Source organism: Diceros bicornis, chromosome 16 (genome assembly GCF_020826845.1).
Source record: "Diceros bicornis minor isolate mBicDic1 chromosome 16, mDicBic1.mat.cur, whole genome shotgun sequence".
Taxonomy (NCBI): Eukaryota; Metazoa; Chordata; class Mammalia; order Perissodactyla; family Rhinocerotidae; genus Diceros; species Diceros bicornis.
The window spans coordinates 49982864-50009319 of record NC_080755.1 but is presented as its reverse complement, the minus strand read 5'-3'; the positions used below and the strand labels follow the sequence as shown (position 1 = coordinate 50009319).

Below are 26456 nucleotides of genomic sequence, written 5' to 3'. Positions count from 1 at the left end.
AATCAAGTCTTTTATAACTAAAGTTTTAAAGAATACATTTTTGCCATAAATGTTTGAAATAAACTATAAAATTAAAAAATAACTAAAAAGATCTAAATAAAATTTTTTTTTTCTGATTCTTTCTGCTCTTTGTATGTGAACCTAGATTATAAATTTGGTACGCATTCTCTCAAATTTCAATATAAACAATATAACTCCTGACACTTAACACACCGTTAAATAGAATGGGGTAAAAAGTAGTAGAATTTCTGTTGCTTAAACATTTCATTTTATATAGCTTATATTATACTCCATTTGTCAGAACACTCAGTAATGCAGCTTACCTATGATGATTTCTACCTTCTTGCTATGTTGACTGTCTCGATCATTATATACATGACACCAATAGGTTCCTTGATGTTCCAAATCCACATAGGGCACCTATGTTAATATCAGAACACACACACATTTCCTCTTCAATTTTAATCTAAACTGGCTTGTAGAAAAAGTTATTTTGTACTTAAAAAAAAAACTACAAAACAAAATTTCAGACGGCTTTAAACATCTTAGATCATTTTCATTCATTAAGTTAAATATTAGCAAGCAAATGATACAATGATTCCAATAATGGTGGGTTTGGCACAATACTTAGTATATGCCCTTAGATGTGGGCTGGTGTATTCTAGCACTTTTGCAAATATAAGAATCACTTAATATTAAATAACAAAGGACTTGACAAATACTGAAAACATAAAACACCCCAAAGAATATGAATTTTAATATTCACCTTTTCAATTATATTATTTATTTTACATATTAACACAAAAAATACCCCAAAACCAACTTCCTACCATGTACAGCTTTTTTGTCTCATGTGTTAATGGCGATTCATTTTTGAACCACTGGTAGTGAGGAATAGGGCTTCCAACAGCAACACACTGTAAGACCAATGTGCTGCCAGGCATCAGCTTTTGGGACCTTGGTTCAACACAGATTTGCAACTTAGATTCAGAGACGCCATCCAAACTTCCTTCAATTAAAAGAAAAATATTATTGAACATAAATAAAATCTCTAGGTTAAAAACTAAAAAAAAATTTTAAAAATAAACGTGTTTTCAAATTCACGTTTTTTTGTTTTTTTTTTTTACGATCTTTAATAGCATCTCCCAAACTATGTTTTATAAAACTGTAGCATTTCTAGAAATATTAACAGGTGTTTTGTGGATAAAGAGATGCTGTGGACAAATAAGTTTAGAAAATTCTGGGTTAAACAAAGTTAGATATTTTTATGGCAGGCCTTCTCAGAGCTTTCCAAGGGGTAGTATGGATTGCGTATTTCAGAGGGGAAAATAGTTCAAGTGGTTTCCAATCGTGTTTGGCAGCAAAATCTTTTTGGTGGGAGCAAACAATTTATTAACATCTTCAGTGATTTCACGTTCAACACAGAAAGCTCTACATTCTGCTGTTTGATTTCACTTGACTTCTTAAAACTAGGAATTTGTTATTAGCACTGGATAAATATGGATAGGTTATCTCTAGCACTTCTTCTCAAGGCAGATATCGAAAGCATTATTTATTGAACACTCATTTGTTAGTCTTTAAGTTCCTCGAGGACAGAGGGCTTGTCAATGTTATGCATTAACACCAAGTCCCTATCATGAAACTCAGTGTCACACACTGCAGGTGATCAATAATATTTGTTGAATGAATAAGATTCCATATATAAACATACTAAAGTTCATTACATGCACAGAAATATTCTAGAAAGATATAAATAATTCTATTAATCAAGACTATTTTTAGAGATTATTTATTCAGGGGTAGGAAAAGCTAAATTGAGAGAGAAGAATGGAAGACAGACTGGTAAAAAAAGTCTTGTTTCCCTTCTATTCCTTCTGTCTGGCAAAAATGACAAAGAATATGGTTCTTGACTGTGTGTGTGAATAAATAAAATAATATCTGATGGCTACTCTTTAGAGTAGACTGGGTTTTTTCTTGATCAATACTAGTTACTGGACTAAAAAGATGGATGACAGAGTAGAAAATAGTTCGATGAAATGCTTTATTGCAGCGAGTGATACACAATATGCCCTTTCAGGTTGACATCAACTCTAGAGCTTTTATTTCACAACACAATTTTTTAGGAGTAATACAATAGTCTGGGAGAAAAATATACAGTGTGGAAAGGAATTGAAAAGTGAGCAAGACCATATTAGATTTTTTTCTCGTAGAAAACCAGAGACCACCACATTCAAACCCAGGAGAGAAGGTGAGTTTGAAGAGATCAGCAGCAGGGCCAGACCAAGAAGGGGCTCTATGCCTTCCTAAGGCATCTGCATTTATATACACATATGTCCACAGAGAGAGAATCAAAGTGCTTTGATAAAATCTTAACAGCTGGTGACCTTATATTGGGTGAAGTACATATGTGAGCTTTTGGTACTACTTTTAAAACTTTGAAATTATTTAAAAGTAAACACTTAAAACAAAATAAAGCAATTTCCATCCCAACATTTTATCACTCACCCCGGAAGCTTTCTGTGACTTCTGTGACATCACAAACATCCAGCTGTGACCACTGGCTGAATTCAAAGGTGAAGTGATTATTAACCCGACAGACATAAAAGCCTGCATCTTTTACGTGCACTGTGTTAAAAATAAGCTCTGATGCATTTCCATTTGGAATCTATGAAAGAATCAATAAGAGAACATAAGTGAATCACTCATCAAAGCACGCCTTATAAAACGTGCTATGCAAAATGTGTGATTTCTTTGGAGCTTTGAAAAGTATATCCTTTTTTTCCAAGTTCTAAAATAGTTTTTACTTAAACAAGATTTTGAGTAATTTAGGACTGAAGTCTTAGAAATCCACAGTCTTTTACAAATCCATTAGCCAGAGAGTTAAGCTCTCTCATTTATAGCTTCCAAAAACTCACTAACAGAAAAGTATCTGTTGTCATTTAAAACTATTCAATTGTTAGTATTTAAAGAATCTACGACTGCAACATTTATGAGTTAGGTAGCCATACAACATGACAAACGCCATGGTGAAGTGGAGAGTCATACTCAGAAAGTTAGGCTTGGCTATTAATTTCAGTTCAGACCAAATCAGCTGTGAGTACATGAGCAAGTTATTTCACCTCAAGACTTTATTTTCTCATCTGCAAAATTCTGTAAGAGGATAGACTGCTTAACTGATATTTTTCTTTCCAGGTCTGGACAGAGAAGGGCCATGGAAAGCCCATCTGTGATGGAAGGAACTGCCATCTGGGAGTTTCCCAAGCTTTGCCCCCTGGGCTTTGGTCACCACATCACCGTTTCTTCCACCTTCACTGCTCCCATCAATTTATCAGCCCCACCCACATCTGGAACCTTGCCAAGGGACTTAGTCAAGTGCCTCCTTACAGTATATTAGCTTCCTTGCAAAATATTTTAACAAGCTCACCCCTCTCCCTGTCCAAACCCCAACCAACTGAATTCAACTCTGTCTCCTCTCGGAACCTGCACGAGAGCAAGAGCGTCCTGCTGAAGATTTGACAACTGAGATGGGAGGCTGCACGTAGGACTGCCTGACAATCCTACTATGTTGATCTACTAAGTTTGCTTTCCTACTAGACTATTAATGTACAGTTTTTCTCTCCTCAAACCTCCTGCAACCCTACCTCTCTCAGCCACTGATTTCAGATAGAAACTCTTCTCTTCCTGCCACCAAATCACAAACCCATCCAAGTCTGTACCTACTTATAACTGCTCTTTTCCCTCCTGTTAAAATGGAAAATGCATCTTCCTAACAAAGGCTACTTGGGTCGAGGATCTGTGGGGAGCTACTCAGAACCCCAGAGATGGTATGAAGATTAGTTCAAGCTGAAGACATCTGAGATTCAACACGTGCAGAAAGAAGCCTTAGAGCTTCCGTTTTTTTGTGTGTGAGGAAGATCAGCCCTGAGCTAACATCCATGCCAATCCTCCTCTTTTTGCTGAGGAAGACTGGCTCTGAGCTAACATCTGTGCCCATCTTCCTCCACTTTATATAGGACACCACCACAGTATGGCTTGACAAGCGGTGTGTCAATGCGTGCCCGGGGTCCAAACCTGGGCCGCCAGCAGCAGAGCGTGAGCACTTAACCACTATGCCAGTATAGTGGTTAAGTGGTATGCCAGTATAGGCCGGCCCTAGAGCTTCCTTTATCTGACTAAAAGCAGAAACTTCTGGGGAATGAGGCTGCCATAAATTCCCTCTTCAGGGCAGCTTTTACTCCCAGGAAGGAGACCAAGAGTAAACCGACCATAAATCCCTCTCCAAGGGAGTTTTATGAAGCCATGAAGAAGATGGAAAGACCATTCACACCTGCGTGAATAAACATTATCGCAAACTTTCTCATCTCCTGTTTATTCTTCTCAAAAGCCCTTGTATTTCCTAAAGAAACCCATTTCTTCCCATAGAGGGCTTTTCTCCCTCATCCCTTTTCTCTAGTTAGTTAGGTATATAAGCCTCTAACTTTAACCACTCACGGAGCTACTTGTTTTGTAAGTTTCCATATAAATAAACTTTTTGTCTTATTAGTCTGTAGTCTGTCAGCTAATTCACAAGCCCCCAGGAACAGAACATAAGAGGGTAGAGGAAAACTTTTTCCCCTGACAATTCCATCCTCTGACTTTGCTCCTGCAATTGTCTCTCTCTACTTTAGCATCTATTTCTCTTGTACTATATCACTCTCAAAACATACTCTAGTACCTTGTATCTTAAATAAACAAAAAAACCCAAACCAACCTCCCTTGACCCACACTCCCTTCTCAGCAGCACTGACAATGCTGACCACTTCTTTCTTCTTGAAATACTCTCTCTTTTAGCCTTCATACCACCCTTTCCTGGTTTTCCTCCTCTCTCTCTTGCAGATTCTTCTCAGTCTCTGCACTAGTTCCTCCTCCACTACATAAGCTTCCAATGTTGTCCCCCCAGATGTCCAAACCGATTAGCTGACTCATTTAAACGTGGAACAGGCATTTCAAACTAAACATGTCTAAAACTAAATTCTTGATTTTTCTCCCTAAATCCATCCCTCTCTCAATCTTCAACGCCTCAGTACACGACATGTCCCCAGATGCTTAAGTAAAAAGTCTAAGGGTCACCCTTGACACCTCTTCCTGTTTCCTCAGGCTGCACACCTAACCTAAGCTTTGGTTAACTCTCTCTCTAACATACACCGACTTCCACACTCGGATCCCCCTTCACTGCACACTCAGTGCACACGACCACGACGGCTGTCTCCAGCCTGGCAGAGGCTCACATACCCACTCCTGCTCTTCTCTCCCTTCCCGTCAAGCGGCAGGTTTGTGTTTTAAAAACATAAATCCTATCCTGTTACTTCTCCGGCTTAAGATCCTTAGTAGCTTCTCACTATACATCACCCTGTTTATTTTCCTCATAGCTCTTAACTGAAGAATCATCTTTGCTTACTGCCTGTCTCTCCCCACTGGAGGAGGCAGGGCCTTGTGTGTCAGTGTTTCATTATCATGGCCTTGAATGTGCCCTGGCACAAAGTAGGCTCTCATTGAGCACTGGTTAAGTGAGCATCTCCTAAAACAGACCCATGAACGTACGAGTGGTTTGACAAAACTCGACTTGTTAGAGCTTTACAGTCCACTACAGCTCTCCAAATCTAAGACGTACTCCCCATCCTCTCCATTTCTGCCTTTCTCAAATCAGGACATATTTCATCAATGATATACTTAATGTAGTAAGTTTTATCCATTATTTCTTCCTCAAAAGGCATTTATTAAAATGAAAGCAACTCTGCAATTGAGAAAATATGGTAAAAGTAACTTTAGTTACCATCTTGTGAAAGCCTAGGCACATAAAACACCCTGTCTATTAAATTCTCAGGAGCCGCCCTGACATTAGGAATTCACGTCGCTAACGCTGATAGCCAGGGTTTCACACGGCCCGTCTAGCACAAAAGCCTATACGCAGTCTTTCTACTTCAGTTCACAGCTGCTCTACCTTACCTGTGTGTGACAGACGGAAATAAAACATTGTATAAAACCACATATTTCTTCTAAGGCATAAGGTGATCCCATTAAAGGGAGGATCATAATCTTAGAATGGCTCTTTAACCTAGTTTCAGGTTTGCAAACATAGACTCAGCGACAAGTTTGGAGAAAGCTTAGCTATTTGACTAACAGGTTGAAAAGAATATGGAATTTTAAGGTATGATCTAGGAGGGAAGGGCGTGAGGGGAGATGGATGAGGGACACAATACTGGCCAGTCAGACCCGTGAGAAATCCCCAGTGACAGAGTGACTTAGAGAATTTTTAAGAAAGGAGAATTCCAATATGCGATTTTTAAGTATTTGTTGGGTGGCGCAGGGATACAATACTTCCACAAGACAAATAAATGCCCCTGCCAGCAACGTGAATTTTGCTTCAGAATCTACCAGCAACCTGAGTTTTACTTCAGAATCTATGACAATAGCCTAAACCTTTTTATATAATACAGTTACATGGAATGCTTAAAATAATACTGCGTTAGCCTTCCATGTCGCCTTGAAAATCTCGTAATTAAAGATTTTGGTTGGAACATAATTTGTTGCAAAGAATTTTGTATAAATATGTTAGAATGTACCGGTGATGTTTCCTATTTTCCACAATTTTTAGAGTAGAGAATTGATTTTATAATTGCTTACAATTTTTTGTAAGATACTTTTGGAATTGTCTTACCAAAATAATGATTATTGAATACTTCAATAATAACACAGTAACGTCTATCAGATCAAAATTCCTACGAACACGTTGAGGATAATAATGCTAATTCATTTTCTATCATTCTCTCTTCTTATCACAGAGGAACTAAAAGACATTTAAAAATATTACCTCTTTATTCATTTTGAACCATTGATACTGTACAAAAGGATGTCCAGTTGCCCGGCAACACAGTTTCACAAACTGTCCAGCCAAAACTGCCTTTGATTCTGGGTTTACAGTGATCTTTATTCCTTTAAAAAAAAAAAAAAGTTAAAGTCACAGAAGAGGGGTTTTCCTTGTTGACATTTCTGAAACCAAAAAATGAATTATTTTGGAAATAACCTGCATATTCATCCTTGTTATAAAACACGCCTTCACATCTCCTTCCCCATCAGATTATGAGTTTGAGAGTTCTAGGCTTTGTAAAACCAGGAGGAAAGAAACTCACCTGCAGAAGACTTTGATCTACTGTACATCCCACAAATGGGGGGAAAACTGTTTGCCATGATTCTTCAATTCTCAGAAATATTTTTTCCACATTCTAACACCTCTGAAATCAAGATGCACCTTATAACAGACGTCTGCCAGCCAGCAGTCATAACGTAGTTCTCAGTGCCAGCTCTTTGAACACTTGGTCATAAATGCTCATATGGCCAGCACTTCAACTGAGTTAGGTGCACTGTTAGTAAGACAAGTATGGAGTTGAAATGCCACTGAAAATGTCTTCAAAAGACATTTGAATTTCAGTGCTATGATTTGCATTAAAATGAAAATTATTCTCTAAGCAGAAAGGCACAGAAACAGAACAGGAGGATATAAATTTGATACATGTGACTACAAACATTTCTTATTTCAGAAATGACTATCAGCATCAAAACTTGGAGAACTTTTGACAGGAGCTTCAAGGAAAATCCTGGAGTCAATAATGGAATACCCTCCCCAATCACTCCTGCCTCTCTCTCAATCACTCCATCTGGGGAAGCCTGCTGCCATGTTATTCGGTCACTCAGGAAGCCCTGCAGAGAGGCCCAAGTGGTAAGGAAAGAAACCTGGGCCTCGTGCCAACAGCCACGTGAGTGAGCCATCTGAGAAGAGGATTTTCCAACCCCCGCAAACCTTCAGATGGCCGCAGCTCTGGCCGACAGCTTGATGCCACCTCTTTAGAGGCCAAAACCTGAGCCCAAAACACCCAGCTAAGCCACTTCTGGATTCCTATTCTCAGAAACTATGTGAGATAATAAACAGTTGTTGTCTTAAGCTTTTGGTTTTGAGGTAATTTGTTATGTAGCAACAGATAACTGACACAAAAGAAATCAAAGTTAGGAAATTATACATTTGCCAGGGTTATAATACATAAAACTGGGTTAGTTGGCTTTCAGAAAGGAAGGAGAAAAGATCACTAAAACTTATACCACCACCCAATCCAAAGAACAAAACAAGATTAGAATTGTAGAGGAGTTAGTCTAAATAACAGCAATCTTATACATCAAAGGTATTAAACTTTCTAGGAAAAAAATAGCATATAAGGTAAAATCAGTATGTGAAATCCGTACCAGAAGGACACCAAATAAAACCAAAATCCAAAATGACTAAATATTTATTGCATACCTATTACATTTGAGGATCTGGAGAAACTCTGGAAAATCTTTCATAAAAAGGGTAGAGCCTCTTTAAAAAGAATTTAAAACTTTCGTCAAGGGAGGGCTTTCATACTTATTAATCCTTTACGTTGATGCAAAGTCCGCACAGGATGGATGAAGTAAGAGTTGGCTGAATTCTGTAATCCATGTTGGTAGGAAAGCACATGTTGAAGTCAGAAAATAAGATGAGCAGTCTCGCCTAAGCCAGCAAATTCACAACACTGTATTTTAATGCTCCTACATACCTTTCATCTGCCAGGAGAGACTGACATCACAATTTTAAGACACGATGATGATTTTCAAAGTTTACATATGGTAAGAGGGAAAAAAGTTGCAACAATGGGAGAAGGGAACAGGTATAAATCTGAAAAACACAGGAGGTGTGGCCAAACTGGCTTCAAAACGTGGCTGTCTTACAGCCACCTCAAACTCAGCACGTCCCAAATCCCCCCGGAACAAAAGCCACTCCTCCACTCAACCTGCAGTCTTCCCCATCTCAGGGCAGAGAAACCGGTATCCAGCCTACCAGACACGTCCAGTTACTCAGGACGAAAACGAAAACTCATCCCGGAATCCCTCCTTCTTGCTTGCTCATCCTCTACATTTAATTCATCTGCAAGACCTGTCAGTTAAGCTTTTCCATGTCTCACCATCTTCAATGCCATGATCTTAATCCAGGCCACCATCAGCTCTTGACTGAACTATTGTTACAGCCTGCAAACTTGTTTCCTTGCTTCCAACCAGCAGCCCAAATGTCTTTTTAAAACATAAATTAATCCATATCCCTCCTCTGAGTAAAACCCTCTACTGACCCTCCCCCATTGTACTGAGAATAAAATCCAAACTCCTCACCATGGCCTACAAGGCCCTACCTGAACTGGCCTCTCTGACCTCAGCCCCTACCATTCTCCTCCTCTCTCACCACGCTCCAGCCACGCTGGTCCTCTTTCCTTCAAAACTAGGCTATTTTCTGCCTTTCCACTTACTAGTCCTCTGCTGGATTTTCCCCCAAAGCTCCCACTGTTTCCTGGCAGGCTCTTTCTTTCTCATCATCCAGGTCTCCACCTTCTCAGGAAACACCTCTAAATTAGCTACTCCCCTACCCCCAGTTCTCTATGACATTCACCCCACTTTGTGGGCTTCACTGCACGAATCACCTGCAATTCCTATTTCTGGTTGTCTGTCTCACCCACTAAAAGAGAAGCTCCACGAGAGCAAGGACCTTGTTTGTCTGAGTCACCAATTTACCCAAATTCTAGAATAGTGGCTGGCATCTGGTGATACAGTGGGTATTTAACACACATTTGTTGAGCGAATATGTATAAAAACAATAAAAATTACTTTAGCAGCAATTTACTGACTGCTTTATATGTCAGGCATTTTGATCTCTAACCTTCAAAATAACCATATGAGTTAGATATTAATTAGACCTAGATTACAATGAAGAAAATGAAATTAAGTAATTTGTAGAAGGTCACCCAAATTACCTTGAGTAAATTGTTTAACTTCTCTGAGACTAATTTTTTTTTTCCTTGTAAAATGGCAGAACCAGGATGCAAACCTAGGTTTTCTTGGGTTTTAAAACCCTCATGTTTTTGTTAGCCCAGAGATTCTTTTTCTTTTCCCTTCATCTTTACTGAGGTATAATTGACAAATAAAAATTGTATATATTGAGGGTATACAACATGATGATTTAATATACATATATACTATGAAATGATCACCACAATCAAGTTAACATATTCATCACCTCACATAGTTATCATTTTCCAGTGATTCTTTTTTTTTCTGCTTGAGGAAGATTCACCCTGAGCTAACATCTGTTGCCAATCCTCCTCTTTTTGCTTGAGGAAGATTCGCCCTGAGCTAACATCTGTGCCAATCTTCCTCTGTTTTGTATATGGGTTGCCACCATAGCACGGCTGACGAGTGGTTTAGGTCCACACCTAGGATCCAAATCTGCGAACCTCGGCCGCCGAAGTGGAGGACGCGGAACTTTAACCACTACACCACCAGCCAGCCCCTCCAGTGATTCTTAGTGCATCCCCCATGCTAATCTCATCTTCTGCCACAGGGAGCCTCTCTTACTAAAGGGAGTGCATGAGGAAGAATGCAATATCTTGCACCAGGACAGTGCTTATAAATTTACCATGGCAAATATTCTCTGCTATTATACAAAGAGACAAGAGACAGAGTGATGGAAATTAAAAGCCTTCCTCCCTAGAGTTCTTACAAAAGAATGAATGACTTTAGTGGAAATGGTCCACATGGCCAAGATGTTCTAAACGGTATCCTTCCTTTGTGTGGGAGACAAGACTAAAGGATTTTTAATGTACAAATTCACAGTTTATACACCTGTCCTGTACCAATAACTTTAGTAGTCTAGTCTTCAACAAGCCAGTAAATACATGTATTCATCACTTATTGCTTCAAAGACTGAGAATTGAAAGGCATAATGTGATTTGGAAACCGCTCTTGGTGAGTAGTAAAGAAAAGAAGTCACAGTACCTCCCATGTCTTAACCACACATATTTCCTTCCTCCCACGTAGCGCTGTGTGACAGGGAACCATGGTCACCCTTTAACCACCCTCGTGCAGAGCCCACTAGTCAGAAGGTGCTGAACAAAGGCAAGGAAAGAACATGGGATGGCGCATGGAGGGTGTGCCAAGGCACACGGATGAAAGTTCTGTTTTAAAGGGTGAACGCACAGCTTCCTGGCAAACAAGCCTATTTTCAGATAACATCTGCAAAGAAGTCAAAGAGGTTACTTGATTTCCTGTAAGCTGGGGAGAATCTGACTAGGTATGATGGAACATGAGGATTGTGCTTTCAACACACACCTATGTAGATCAAGAGATACATGATATTAAATAATAAAACTGAAAACCTGCTGGAATTACAAAACAGATAAACTAGGGTGGTTCCTGACTTGACAAAAGGACTCATCCTAGGTTCCCTTTAAGATATTTTCTCTCAAAAGGCACTTACATATTAACGTAATTCACAAACAGCTTTTCCAAGAGATTTATTGCATACAATACAGTCCCTCGTTTTTCAGAGACCAAGAACCAAAAAATTTTTTCCATTAGCTTCCATCTAAAACTCTCTCATCATTATTCTGAAAATGTCTAAGCTATCATCAAAAAGTGGCCCTAGTGTCCCAGAATAAATACCATTCCTCTTCTGCCAACAATCTCCCATTACACATCAAAGTATGTCCATGTATGTTCCTCTTACAACATTCTACAACCAATGTATGTCCATGCATTTTCCTCATACAAGTCAATTTACATTTGCACCTACTGTGGCTAAATCTAGTCTCCTCATCACATCCCTTATTCTTCCACGTCGCCCAATGACCCTGCACGCCCAGGCGCGGAAACACATTCTCTCAGACCTCACTTACTACACACTGTCTCTCTCTCTCTACTTCTTCCTCATTCTATTTCCATCCATACCACCTTTGCCTCTTTTCACTTCTTGATATTCTCCTTTCGAGAATTTTTGTTGCTCATGAAACAAGAAAACTCCCTTATAAATAAGATCTAGTATCTGAGTACTTTTTAACTTGGCAAGAAGAAAAAAATTGAAGTCCATGGGTTAAAGAGGCAACTGAGGTAATAATCCATAACAAAGTTTCCCAAACAACCCAGAAATTTCCTAGCATCATGGAAATGACAATGACTTCAGGTCAGGGTCAGCAGACTTGGGTTCTAATCTACCTTTGTCAATAACTGTGACTCTGGCCAAATGATAATTCCGGAAATCTCATTTTCCACATACATATTTGCTCACGTTTAAAATTTAAATGTTCATAATAGCACTGTTCTCTTCCTTCACAGAACTGTGAAGATAAAATGTGAAGTAAAGGTATTTTGGTGAAATTAAAAAATAATATCCAACGAGCTTTGCTCTTGTCTTAGAGATAATAAAAGTAATAAAAAATAAAGCTGGTATCAGAAACATAACAATGAGTGTGCCACAACGGATTAAAAAAAAAAGTAAAGTGACATGAAAGAAAAAAGAGGTGGGGGCGAATGGAAAAGCAACCACTGAAGATCTCACGTGACTGCCATAGCCGTCTGATATGTACCGAGAGTGAAACAAAATGGCAATATCACAAAACTGGAGTTGGAAAGAACCTTAGGATCCATCTAATGAAACCTACATATAAAGGTTAATTCTCTCCAAATATCCCCCATTGTCTAGCCTCTGCTTAACCAATTTCAGGTCAGGGCATAACTTCCTTGGCAACCATTTTGTGATCGACAACTGTAATTGATAAAGCCTATAAATTTGCACTCAAAATGTTTCACTTAAAACAAAAGAAACAAATGAAAGCATCTTGAACCGCACATCTAAGTTTATCTACATTTGCCAATGATACAGATGCCAATATTGGTTGCTTTAGGGATCCGGGTATTTGAACTTTTAATGAAAAAATAAAGGTCTAAAAAATCATTATGAACTTCTGGTTCAAACAATTTCACTGAATTCATTTAACGCCCACACCCCCTCCAATTCCCAGTGAAATGACCAAAGGAATAAAAATAGGGAAACAGTGCTGGAAAATGGGAAAGGACACCATCCACACATAAAAACTACAAGCAATTTCTCTAACATAAAGTACAGGCAAGACCAGATTGAGGGGCAGGCTGGTCAACCCATGTGCTGTGGAAAAGCCCAGTTAGAGAGAAAGCAGAAGAAGGTAAACCTCAATCCTTCAGGGCTCCTTTAGAAAATATACTAGGTGTCAGAGACCCTGCAGAGCAAGAATTTGGGGGTGAGTTACCCTTGGCTTAGAGCTCATGTTATGTGAGGGACCAGTGAAGTTGGCTCCTAGTCAAGAGAATCGTTCCAGTTGGAGATGGGGTGACACTGTCCCAGCTACTTCTGGGCTACGAAAACAAATACATCCGTTTCTCAAAAACAGAGAAAGTCCGCACTACAGCCATCTCCTATGGCGATCTGTGGCTATGATCCCACAAACGACTGGAACATGGTAAAATAAGACTAATATAAATGTAAAGTTTCCCCTTCTCCCTGCATTTAGGTCTGAGAGGCCTGTACAGAGGTTCACAGCATCTTTGACAGAACTCATCTTACTCACCCAAACCAGACCTCTCCATAAAGACAACCAGAGAAAAGTCACTGGACTTTCTGTGGAAGAAGAACTAATGTCCTCCTATGAAATTGCATTACTACAAAAAAGAGAGAAAACATTAGAATAGTTCTATTTTGTTTTTTCACCAAGATTCAGGAATACACTGAAAAGGAAAAACTAGAGATCAGATCAAACTTAATCTGTGTATACTTGTTTTTATGATTGTATTGGATGTAATCATTTACAGGTTTGTCTCCTCTACCAGACTATGAACTTTGAACAGGCAGAAACTATGGTTTTAGTCATCTTTGAATTCACAGTACCAAGCACAACACCTCGAACAGCAAAGGTACTGGAATACAGTAAATGTTTATTGAATGAATGAGCAAAATCCCAAATTAAGTTGATTCTAACAGAGTTTACATTCTTAATTACAACTGTTTTTATTCTCAGTATCCTTATTAAAATATTAAAATTCTTCTCCATAAGTCTTATGTCTCTTTATTCTAATATATGTAAATACAGTAAGTTTTAGATTATCCACACAAGATGCAGATAGAAAGCTAATGGTAAATTACTTCTTCCTGAAATTCTGAGCTTTCCCAGATCCCCAAATATTTCCTCTTCAATCAATAATTCACATTCAAGTAACAACCGATTCCTAATAGATACTCTACCGCTAACGTGACATAAAACTCCACAGAAACACTGCATACGTGGTAATGTAGAAACTGCTTTCCTTTTCCTATTCTCCCTTCAAATGTGAAAAGGTCCCTGGGATACCTTTGAAAAAGCCTATAGGCCAGGTATCATGATGACCTGCACAGGGGAACACTGACAGTAAAGTGCTAATCCTACAATTTGGAGAAAAACGCAAAGAGCAGAAATGGACTTTTCAAAAGAAGATTACTGATGTTTATTAGGGTGGCATTGTATTCATTGCTGGCTTGTCAAAAATCAAAATATAAAATATTGTTAAACATTTCAGGCAGATCGTTACACATAAATATGTGACTCAGTTTCAGTCAAGCCCAGTTTCATGTATGGGAAACTTTGAAAAATCAGAAACTCTAGATCTCAGGCCAGTGACCACACCACACACTGTGAGATGTGAGGCCTCTGCTGTCCAGATGCAATTCAACACAGCATTACTTCATGTAACTCCTACAACCCTGTGAGGTAGAGAACACTTACTCTCGTTTTATAGATTTGGTAACTGATGGTCAGAATATTAAGTGTAATTATTGACAAAGATAATGAGATATAAAAGTTATATTTACTTCCCAGGGAGGTTTCTTAAGTTTTCAGAGGCCCTGGTATTCTATAAAGTATGAGAACTGAGTAGCTAACTGAGTGCCCAAGACTAGGAGATTTCAATCATCACAACTTCTGGATACTATTCAAGACACTGGGGATATAAAAATTAATAAGCGGCACTTGAAGAAGAAGTCTACTGATTGGAGACAGACAACAATTTTCTCTAGATTGGGTCTCCTTTAGCAGCTAGTTATTCCTTCCCTATACCTCTTGGTATGAAGAGGCGCTGAGAAACACACGTCAAGCTTTCAATACAGTGCGTAACATAAGGGAGGCATTTACAGGAGGCCTGTTTTATCATCCACATTAGACCTTGTAAAGCAGAAGATGATCTGAGTCCAAGTTTTCTGCCTCATAATCCAGGTTTCTTTCCACTTGCAGCAGACTTTTTAGTTACCTCCCCAGCACCTGTTACCCCCTTTCTCCTTCCAACAGGCCCACTTTTGAGTCTGGTGATCCGTGTGGTTTCTGGAAAGCTAACAACCCAACTCCACTCCTGGCTCTAAGCCAGGCAAATCAGCACATTCCATCTCCCTGGCCACAGTGACAGGTGCAGGACAGGCATGTGATGAAAATTAGTTAACTAGAGTGAATCTTATGATTTTTGCTGGGACAAAGATGAACGCAAGGAACAGCTAGTGGATATCTTGTGACTAGGTAGAAAGTAAGTCTTGGAAGAAAGCCAATGACAAGAAAGAAAGAGCAAAAAGGAAAACAAACCAACTCCTGGGAAACAGGGTCATCCCCTGCCTCTCTTGTAGCCCAACCTGCTCCAAGACTTTTCAGTTAGAAGGACAACATATTCTCTTTATTATGCCAATGTGAGCTGGGGTTTCTGGTACGTGTAATTGATAGCACAACACTCTCATGTGTCTCTAATTCCTCAACCCCAGAAGTCACAAAGTAAAAAATAAGATCTGAATTATGATTTTAGGTTCCTTGTGTTAACTTAAAAATACTATCACAAACAAGCTTGTTATGTAATAAAAACTGCATCCATCACAACCATGTAAAATAGAGAGCATTGAGCCCTTAGTCCACGGCTCTCCCGATCTTGACTGGCTTCTTTGCTTCTAGTGAGACCTATAACGGCAAAGTGGACCTCTGAGAAAGGTCTGCAGTGCTGCTGTCAGCAGGTGACTTAGATGGCATGGTTCCCCCGGCCTGACACTACTTTAGTTGACCAAGTGTATCTGTTGTTGTGGAGAGGGACTGTTCTCCAGTCATCACCTCTGACCTTGGAAGTGAGAAACCACACTCAATATTGGTATATTCAGAAAAAAATCATATGGTTGAGTCAATCAACATTTCAAAAGGATCATGTTGGCAAAAACCTTAAACAATAAACATTTGTCACACTTGCTTTCTCATTCATATACATACAAACATATAAATAAATATGTGTGTATTTATTTTGGGGGCTGTATTATTTCAACATAAGTTATAGAAATCTTACCCCAAAATAGTTGAGCACGTATCTCCTTGGAATAAAGACATTCTCCTACAGAACTACAACACCATTATCACATGATAATTCCCTAATATCTAAGATGCAGGTTACATCCAAATTGTTCTACTTGTTCCCAAAATGTCTTCTATAGCTGATTTTTTGAACCACAATCCAATCAATGTTTATGCATTGTATTTGCTTTTTATGTGTTCTTTAGTCATAACCTGGGGAAAAAATGAGATTCCATACATTTACATTTTCCAAAAATATTTAACACAATTCACCTGGTCAAATGAGATACTTTCCTCTAAGTTTATCTCCACGAACTCCTAGAGAACATACCCAAGAGAAAAACCTACCTGGGGGGCTGAGAAGCTGAAGAACTTCAGTGTGTTCCATAGCCTGCAGGAAATCACTCAAGTCCATGACCGTACAACCTTTCTCACCCATTAGCTTCAGCAAACATAGGCTTGGGCTTCCTTCAGGCTCCAAGACCTTAAGAGAACACTGCTCCAAGTCCAGACGACTGAAAACAACAGATTTAATTCAAGTCAAACATTTTCTTCAGTAAATGCCTGCTGTACATTTGGCATCATCGTGGGTGTTGTAGGGAATACACCACAAGTCGCTGAGTGGTGAAAAGCTGTTTACATTACGAATGCTGCTGTCTTTTCCTCCTCCTCCTGCCATTATAGGGGATTCCTCTTTATTCCCTTTTCCAACTCAGCTCCCACGACTACTAAATCAGGAGAATGAGAGAAATCTTGAAACAGGATGCGAGAGAAATGTGGCCTTGATAGTGACCAAAATGTTCACCTTTAATTTCGCAGTAGGGAATAGAAGATCAGATCAATTTCTGTACTTTCTTGCACTTAGATAAAGTATAAGATGACTCAAAAAAGAGGCATAAATCTGTGAGATATATTGAAATTGAAAAAAAACTAACACATTTTGTGTTAAAGTAATGTGTCTATGTGTGTATTCACATGAAAAAAGGAAGATACAGAACAGTATATGTTCTGTATGATACTATTTTTATCAACAAGAATATATGTGTTCTTATACATGCAGAGTAACTTTGAAAAGATAGCCAAGAAACTGGTAGCAGTGGTTGCCCTAGAAAAGGGAGCCAGGGGAGCAGAGCCCATAGCTGGACGATCCACTTTTCACTATAAACCCTTTGGAACTACTGAAGTTTTTACTATGTGCACTCATTTTTGCAACGTTTTTAAAAAAAGACAATTAGTGCTATTAACATTTAAAGTACTTCTAAGCACTTAGAAACACCCTAACGGAGGGGCAGGCAAACTACAGTCTGTGGGCCAAACCTGATTTTGTAAATAGTTTTATTGGAACACAGCTATGCTCATTCATTTACACATTTACAAAGGTGTATGGCTGCTTTCCTGTTACAACAGCAGAGTTGAGTAGTTGGCTCTGCAAAGCCGGAAACATTTACTATTTGGCTCTTTACGGAAAAAGTCTGCTGACCTCTGCTCTAAAGAATCTTTACATTCTGTCTCATTGTCCTTTTGTTAAAACTATTGTCTTTTTTTTGTATCAGTATTTAACATACATACACAATTTTCTTTTCAATGTGACTGTGTTTAGTAGTGGTACACAAGGTTAGAAAGACAGGTTAAGATCAGACTGTAGAAGGCCATAAATAACGAGACAAGGAGTATGGACTTCAATCATTTCATAGGAAGGGAACGTATAAGTATGAAACATTCAAGAGAAGAGAAAAAAAATAAAGTAAAATCAAACAATCAAAACAACAACAAAAACCTTCCCAAAGAACCCAACCAACAACAAAGACCAACCAAAATCTAATGGCGCTTATCTTAGACACCAGAGGTTGGCACACGGCTCCTCTCAAGCGCCAGAGTGTCAACATTTTAGGCTTAAGGGGCCAGACAGTCTCTATCACATATTCTTCTTTCTTTTCTTTTGTTTTGTTTTACAATTTTTAAAATATAAAAACCAGTCTTAGCTTATAAGCTGTACAAAAACAGGCAGTGGCCTGAATTCGGCCCATAGGCCGTTGTTCGCAGACCCCTGTTCTATACGTTTTATTTGAAATAATTTTGTCCTAAAACCATGAGGTTTTCTTTCATAAGCATGTCTTCTCTAGATTACAGTCCTCCTTGAAAATAGAAACCCCATCATATATATATATCTTAATCTCTCAACATCTAAAATCTGTCTTGCCCATATTAATTACTCATAACTGAATTTCAATCATAACTGAAGAGCTGGAAGCCTGGGTAGGTGGAAGGGGTCAAACACGATAGTAGCACAGCTATGGCAGAGTCAAGGTCAGTGAGATTTCATATAACTTGAAATACTCTTAATCCACATTCATTTTGATCAGTTTCATTAAAAGACTGCCATAGCACTTATATAATGGTCAGCCAAGATTTATAATTCTCTGACAAAGTTGGTTATCTCATAAAGAAAAAAATGCATCCAACCAAAATAATGTCAACAGTAATACCATCTATCTCATAGGATTGTTAGAATTAAATTAGATAATCCAAGTGAAAAGTACTCAGCACAGTGTCTGGCAAACAGTAAGCACTCAATACCAGCTCGCTCTCATTACGCAATAAAAATGTGGGGAATATTAAAAGACTATTAAGGCTCATTTCTTAATTATGCTTATTTCTGAAACTGTTTTAGCTTTTCCTTAAAAATGTTTTTGAGGAGCTACTATTTTGGTAACCTGATAATGTCCTCCAATGCCTCCTGTCACTCTATTAACTAGGATTTCTTTTCTAAGTATCCTAGTTAACCTTGTATATTCAATATCCTATTCTTGTTAAATGTGAATCATCATAATACAGACGAACCATTCCCAATTCTGCACTGTAGACCAGTGGCAGCACAATCTGAAGTCCACGGTAAAATGATCAAAATAAGGACAATAAGACTATCTTTTACTCTGAGGTTGTCTTTCCTATTTTTTTTTTAGCGTTCAAGTGTCCTTTCTTTTATGAAATAATGGTGAATATGATGGTAGCCAAAAAAAAAAGCTGAAGATGCCTGTTGGTCCTGTTGTGTAAAATTTTTTTGTATTAGTCGTCCCTGTAATGCCCAGGTCAAGGAACCAGTACTAGAGACAATATAAGGAGTAACAATTTTTCAAATAATTAGAATATGAGATTTATAAATACAAGGATGCTGTATGCTAAATATAATTTTTTATGATTCAGAAAAGTTATCAAGATCTGATACATGAAATTAAAAAGCCATCTCGCCAAATGCAACCAAATGATGCTTTAATTAATGTTTACACTGATATAGAGAAAATGCAAAACAATTTGACATTTTTCCCCCCAAATGAAGAAAGATCAAATTGAAGTAGACAATGATTTCTCTTCCAATACAAGAGGCACAGGAGAAAAACAAGATTCTATATCTCCTTTCCTTTTACTGATTTTCCACATGGGCACTGGCTTTCAGCCAAGATGATGCTTATACATACCCAAATTTTATTTCTTTCCTTTTTTAGTTACATTCTTGTAAGATTGTGCTTTGAAGTGGTTTCTACCAGCCCTAATTTAGAATTTCTGATCTAATTTAAAAGACTTACTGAAACAAACAGACTTTGCTTTTAAAAAATACATCTATATTTATCTTTACTTTTAAGAATATATAATCAAATAGAACATATTATACACCCTTTAGGGTACAAACCATGGCACTGGCTTCAGGTTCTTTTGCTTCTCTTCTTGGTACATTTACTCTTTGGAATCTTTATTCATTAATTCAACAGCTACCTATTAATCACCTAAAATAGGCCAATCATTTTTCTTAGGTATTGAGGATACAGCAGCAAACAAAATAAAATTCCCTATCCTCCTGGATTTTTCTAGAGGAGAGGGACAGACAGATATATATATATATATTATATATATATATATATATGTATACACATGGACAGAGAGTGGGAGATTTCTCTGTGGGGTGTGTGTGCGTACCCATCCATCCAACGGTCATAAGTGCTTTGTAGAAAAACAAAGCAAAGCAGGGGGACAGGTAATGTTGGCGCAGATGCAGGGGTAATTGTAAATAATGTGATCAGAGAAGACCTCACCGAGAAGGCGACTTTTAAGCAAACACTCAAAGAGGTGAATGAGCAAGTCATGTGGTCACCTGTGGAGACTATCTCAGGCTGAGTGAACAGCAAGTACAAAGACCCAACTGTGTTTAAGGAAAAGCAAGAAAGCAAGTGTGATCAGAGTAGAGGGAGGGAGGGAGATAATAAGATATGAGGTCCAAGAGCTAACTGGTGGCTAAATGGTGTTTTCACTCTGAGATGGAAAAGCAATTGGAGGGTTTTGAGCAGAGGAAGGATAAGAGCTGATTTAATGCTCTAAAAGAATCATTCTTACTGCTATATTGAGAATAGACAGGGATGAGGGCAAAGCAGGTGGAGGAGAAGACAGGGCTACTGGAATAATCCAGGTGAGAGAGAATGGTGGCTTGGCCCAGTGTTGTAACAGCAGAGGTTGGATTCTAGATCTATACTGCAGGCACAGCAGACAGGATTTGCTGATAAAATGCATGTGGTGTGTAAAAGTCGAGTCAGGAATGACTCTGAAGTTTGGGGCCTGAGCAATTGGAGGGATGCAGCTGCCATTTACTGAGATGCAGAAAACTGCGAGAGAAAGAGGTTTATGAAGGTATACACTAAGTTTTGGACATGCTATGTTTAGGATGTCTATTAGTCACTCAAGAGGAGATGGCAAATAGGCATCTACTCATACGAATCCTGAGAGTTCAAAGCAAAGATATGGGCTGAAGATATAAATTGAGAGTAATCAACCTAAATATACACCAAGTCATGAGACTAAAGGATAACACCAAGAAGAGGATTAGTTGAAGAAGTGTAGATCAAGAGACACAAAGCCTGGGCCCAAAGGCACTCCAAAATTCAGAGACTGAAGAGATAGGGAGACAGAAGAGCTAGAGACAGGAGGAAACCTTTTGTTTCAACTTTTCACACCTGTTCTCATTCCTATCACAAACTGCTTGAGGGCAAGATTTCTGCAGCTCAAAGAGCACCTTCAACACAGTAGGTCGGGAGTCACTGACTGCTTTCCCTGGTCCACGTTCCACAGCCCATTTCTAAGCTCCCTCCTTCACCAGATTTAGGTGGCATTAGAGCCTTTTGAAAGCTCTGTCATCTTCGGGGCTCTGCTGTTCTATGCCACCAGAGAATTTATGCAGCTTGTGCAAGACACTCAGAACCTGTGCCTATCTACACTGACAGCAAAGGGTGTTCAATATTAGAGCAGTTTGGAATGGAATTAGGGCTGAGTTTGTATTTAGGGCATTCCCATATGTACATGGTTGTGGGAAACTAAACTACATGCAAGGATTTATTCTGATTCATCAATAACCATGTGGAAACATTTACAATTATTCTTAATCCCTGATGGACAGTTCAGAATGGACTCTTGTGGTTTATTTATTAAATTCTCATCTAGTTTGCGGAAAGACGTACAGAGGGAAAAAAGTGAAGAGAAACAGAATAGGCAACTGTCTTAAGACTTTAAGGCTACGAATCCAGCAATTCTGAGGAAAGCATTTCATATCCTCGTGGGAACTGTTAGTCACTTGGACTCACACATTACAATTCCTAGGTCTGATACTAGAGAATAATACCCTTAGGACCGCCTACTATCACAGATGCTCTTCTGCCATGAGTATGCAATCACTTTAAAATAACTGTCTTAAATAGAGTAAGCATGACCAGCTTACCTTGCCCCTTCCGTTGTCACTCTCCAGTCCCCAAGTTCTCAGTGCTAACCTCTGTCATGTCAGTTTAATTCTGATTTCAAGAGGTATATGAGCTTAATATTTCCCAATTCTCCAATCTTCAGGGTTGCCCTCACTCTCTCCACCACAACTAACCTACTCTGAACCAACCTTCACCATCTGGGGAGACTGGTGAAACTCCATCTGTCTGTTATCAGACTTCCCACCCTGATATTCCCAGATTCCACCATCGCATGCCCTTTGTTGCTCATCACCTCAGGCTAGGCAACTTCCCTTCTCTCTATACTACGTCACTTTAAAGATGTGGCCTCAAACCCTTCCATTAGTTCCCCCAAACAAAGCTGACATCATTCTGTAGCCTTTAACAACACCTGACTGAAGGCTTGGGGACGAAAACTGAACACCTGACGTCAGGTATCCACTACTTTTAGATTCCAGCAGCCATGCTTCTTCAGTGGCAGGGCCTTAATGACTTTCTTCTCTCTCCTTTATTGACAAATACGAGTCCTCACTACCAGGGCCTCTTCAGGAAAGCCCAGAGCCTTCCCTAACTAGAGTACTAGTTAATATCACAAATTAACCAATCACAGATTGGGTAATCTGACCCCTCCCAAAGAAGACAATATTTTACATTATTCTAAGTTTAGAAATTCAGAAATCTATGATGCTAAAATAACAGTGTCTTGGATTTTCTTTCCACAGTCAAAAGCACAATGTGTTTTTCCTAGAAGAGAAAAAAAGTACGCCATCTGTCTGCTCACTTTGTGAGTTTACCACTTCTTGATTCCATCCTCATATCATTATTCCTCTGTATGGCCAAATAATCCCAAATCATCATGACTCTGGTTTAACCCTAAACTCTCTGAAACTCAAGGTTGTTGTGAGGGTTAAAGTAGATAATGCATGCAAACACTTAGTACACTGGTATACACTAAGTGCTTAATAAATGATAAAAACCCATTATTATTATGATTCACACTCAACATAGCATTTAACATGTTTGCGAATGTCCCAGAATAACAGTCCATTACTAGACAAGCCCCTATGAATAGTAGTTAAATATTTGTTATCTTTTTATTTTCTGGAACTTCAGTAATAGGCACTCAGTAAGTTTTGAATGAATGACTCCCCTCTCAATTCAAAGTATTTATAGAATGCCTAAGATAGGTTCAATATATAACATATAAAATCTTAAGTGATGGTTCCTGTTCTCAAGGAGTTTATAAAGATGTGTACAAATAATTATAGTATAAGACAAAGTTAACTCATAGGAGAAGTTAAGAAAACTGCTAAGGGGTTCAAAAGCAGACCAAGACCATAACAACGGTATAGAGTAGTGGGTCTAAGCGTGGTCTAGGAACCCCTAGCGCAGTTCCTGAAACCCTTTCACTTGATCCACAAGGTCAGAGATGTTTTTATCTCTTTCATTCACTGTCTCAGGAGTGTACATTGGAGTAGCCAGTGTTATATGACAGTGCAACAGACTGAATGTAGAAGCACATAGAAGCAGCCAGCTCTCTGCAATTAAGCCAAGACATTAAAGAGATTTTCACAATGTAAAACAATGCCACTTTCCTAAATTTTGTTTTGGAAATGTCTGTTTTTCCACAAAACATGTAATTTCTGTTCACATGTAATGAGACATTCTTTTTAGTTAATATTTTAAAAATTTATTACCTTTAATTTCTAATATGGTAAATATCAGTATATATTATATGTATGTAATACATAGAACCCACATTAAAAACTCTCTGGGGTCCTCAATAATTCTTAAGAGTGTAAAGGAGTCCTGAGACCAAACGTTCCAGAACCGCTAGCACAGCGGTTCCAAGCCTGGGAATAGGAAAAGAGTTTTATTTATAGTTTAATGTCATGGTGAAGTCAAGAAGAGAGCCTGGTAAGTTGGTTTGACGGAGGAAGACGGTGAGTTAAGTCTGTCTTTCCCACCATCCTTCTCTCCCTACATAAAAACCTTCATGAATTCCTGCACCCCAAACCCTTTGCTTTCATCATCTCTTTACCTGCACTTCTCCTTCCTAACCCTCCTAAGGGTCTTCCAGGTCTGTGTCCACATCCTGTTCTTTTGTATTTTAAGTGCTTCGGAATTGCCGCCCTATCACAACGGTCTCCAGACAGCTTTCCTTCTCTCAATAGCCTCCTTGGTCAACCTCGACTCGTCTCTTTCAGCCCACGGGAGGAGGGTAGGAAAACGGCGTGAACGCCCGGGGTCCACTCTCAAATCTCACGCATTCCCAGGACCTTCCTGGGTTCAGGCCCCACCCACGACGGCGTCCACCGTCCCAGCCCGGTGCCCACCCCACTCTCCTCGCGCGCCCCCCGCCCAAGTTCGCCCCACGTGACCCCGCCCCCACGCCCCCGGTGCCGCCTCACCTGAGCCGGAGGCGCCCCCGACTCCCCGCCACCTCGGCCAGCCTCCTCCAGCCCCGGCCCTCGGGCGCGCGGTCCAGGCTCCCGCTGAGCCTCCGCAGCAGCGGCTCCGGAAGGCGGTTGAGGGTCGCGCCGGCCGTTGCGGAGAGCGGCGGTCCCGAGGGCACGACCGGAGGCGGCTGCGAGGGCGGGGGCGGCGGGGCCTGCAGCGGCTCCCCGCACAGCGACATGTCCCGCGCCGGCGACCCCGCGACTGCCGCTGCTCCCGCCGGCCGCATCGCGGGCCTCGGCCCAGTACACCTTTCGCTCGCTCCCTCGCTCGCCCCGGCGCCGCGGAGGCAGCGGCGGAAGGACAAATCGGGCGGCGCTGCACCGCGCTGGAAGGAGGAAGCTGCGCTCCCCGCTCCGCCGAGACAGGTTTGTCAAGGGAAGCCGGGCCGGCCGGCCGCGCCAGCCGCGCCGAGGGGGCGGGGCCCCGGGCGGGGGCGGGGCCTCCCCTGCGCGCGCGTGCGCGCGCGGCCGCGTGTCTCCCTCGCCCGCCCCGCTGCCGCCCGGCTCGCGAGGCGCGTGCTTCAAACCCGGGGAGGTGGAGTCCTGGCCGAGCAGGAAGGGTCGGGTGGTTGCAGCTGGAGGAAGCAGGGAGGAACTACGCCCGGGCGGCTCCACTACGGCGAGGAAGCTTGCGGCGTCGGGGCTTCCCGAGACTGTGGGAGGAGGATTGCCTCACGCCAAAGACAGGAGCACGCGGCTCTCCTTTGCCGGCCCCTGGCTTCTTGCTCCAGGGGCTCGCTCAGCTGACTCAGTGACTTGCCTGTGACGGGCGACGCCACCAGCACCCGCCTTGGGCAACCTCAGCGGGGGCTTCCTCTTTAGGGTTAGATGTGTATGGCATTGGTAAGGGAAGTGGTGCTAGAGATCCAGATACCTAATGGAAATTGCCCGAAATCTGTGCTTAGATTTTTTTTTTTTTAACTGAACTGTGGTGTATTTAAACCTAATCAGATCTTGGAAATGATTGTTTTTAGCAGGAATCGCCTAGTTTCCTCCTAGTTAGACTGCCACGCACAATCTTCGTATATCAAAGAAGGCAGCGTTATAAAGGATGCCATCCCTGGAAGGGTCCAGAATAGATGAAATAAATGCAGACTGCACCTGAGCTCTCTCCCCCAATCTTAGCAACATTGAAGGCCATTGTTCCATTGAAAACCGTAGGGTGGTTTGGGACAAAAACCAGCAAGCAGCTTATGAAGTGTGACCAGCCAGGTAGCCCCCAGACACAAGGCTTCCTGGCCCAGTTTGTGTTGCCATTAGCTTTTTCATCACACAGGACTACGTGTGTTGCTATGTGCTATTTGCTGTAGCAATAATTCGGACCCGCAAATTCTCACTACGTGTTGGCGAGGTAGTTGCTGCATACAGTCTCCGCCACATTCTAGCACAAGCAGTCTCGAGGCTTTTTCATCCAGTGTAAGTTCAAAGTTCAGAATGCAGTATACTGGCTAAGAGCAAGACCTTTGGGACCAGAAAGATCTGCTGGATTCTAGTTTTATGACCTTGAATAAGTTACTAATTTCTCTGCCTCATCTGTTAAAATGGGACTGAAAATATACAATATGGAGTTGTTACCAGGATTAAAGGAGTTGATGCATGTAAAGCTCTTAACTCTGTTTTGCAGAGAGTAGCTATTATCCTTACAAATGCAAAAGCTTGTTCATACTCAGTTTGACTTGGTAAGCTTTTCCCAGTCACTTCTGGTGCCTTCCTGTTTTGTCTTAAATCATTGAACAAATATTTTATGAGTTTATTCACTGCAGGTGCCAATTATGGAAGTCAACTCTTCTAGTCTTGATTGGTTTAGTCTGGATCAGTCAAGGCTTCTAGTCTTTTAAAATTGAAATTCAACAGATTTCTTTTTTCTAAGTCTACCACGTACAAGGTGTTGCTTATGCAGCTTCTCATATGTGCATATGGGTTAAAATGGGTACCTATGTTATTTACCCTGTGAGCATCTATCTCATTTTGATCAGGTGCTGCTTCTTTTTTTGTGT

At 40.3% G+C, this 26456-nt stretch overlaps 2 protein-coding genes across 5 annotated transcripts in view; one reads left to right on the top strand and one right to left on the bottom strand.

Annotated features, from left to right (window-relative positions):
* MALT1 (MALT1 paracaspase) overlaps positions 1-24721 on the bottom strand; it is a 57120-nt gene extending 32399 nt beyond the window's left edge. For all 3 annotated transcript variants that reach the window (XM_058557235.1, XM_058557236.1, XM_058557237.1), the window contains exons 1-6: positions 24412-24721; positions 16593-16759; positions 6851-6972; positions 2506-2665; positions 831-1009; positions 324-420 (exon numbers count right to left, since the gene is read on the bottom strand). In XM_058557235.1, the coding sequence (XP_058413218.1) occupies positions 324-420; positions 831-1009; positions 2506-2665; positions 6851-6972; positions 16593-16759; positions 24412-24686 (1000 nt within the window). In that variant the 5' untranslated portion in view covers positions 24687-24721. The remainder of the gene's footprint in view (positions 1-323; positions 421-830; positions 1010-2505; positions 2666-6850; positions 6973-16592; positions 16760-24411) is intronic.
* An 8-nt stretch (positions 24722-24729) lies between these two features.
* ALPK2 (alpha kinase 2) overlaps positions 24730-26456 on the top strand; it is a 154296-nt gene continuing 152569 nt past the window's right edge. For both annotated transcript variants that reach the window (XM_058557213.1, XM_058557212.1), the window contains exon 1: positions 24730-24825. The gene's annotated coding sequence lies outside the window, so the exon portion shown is untranslated. The remainder of the gene's footprint in view (positions 24826-26456) is intronic.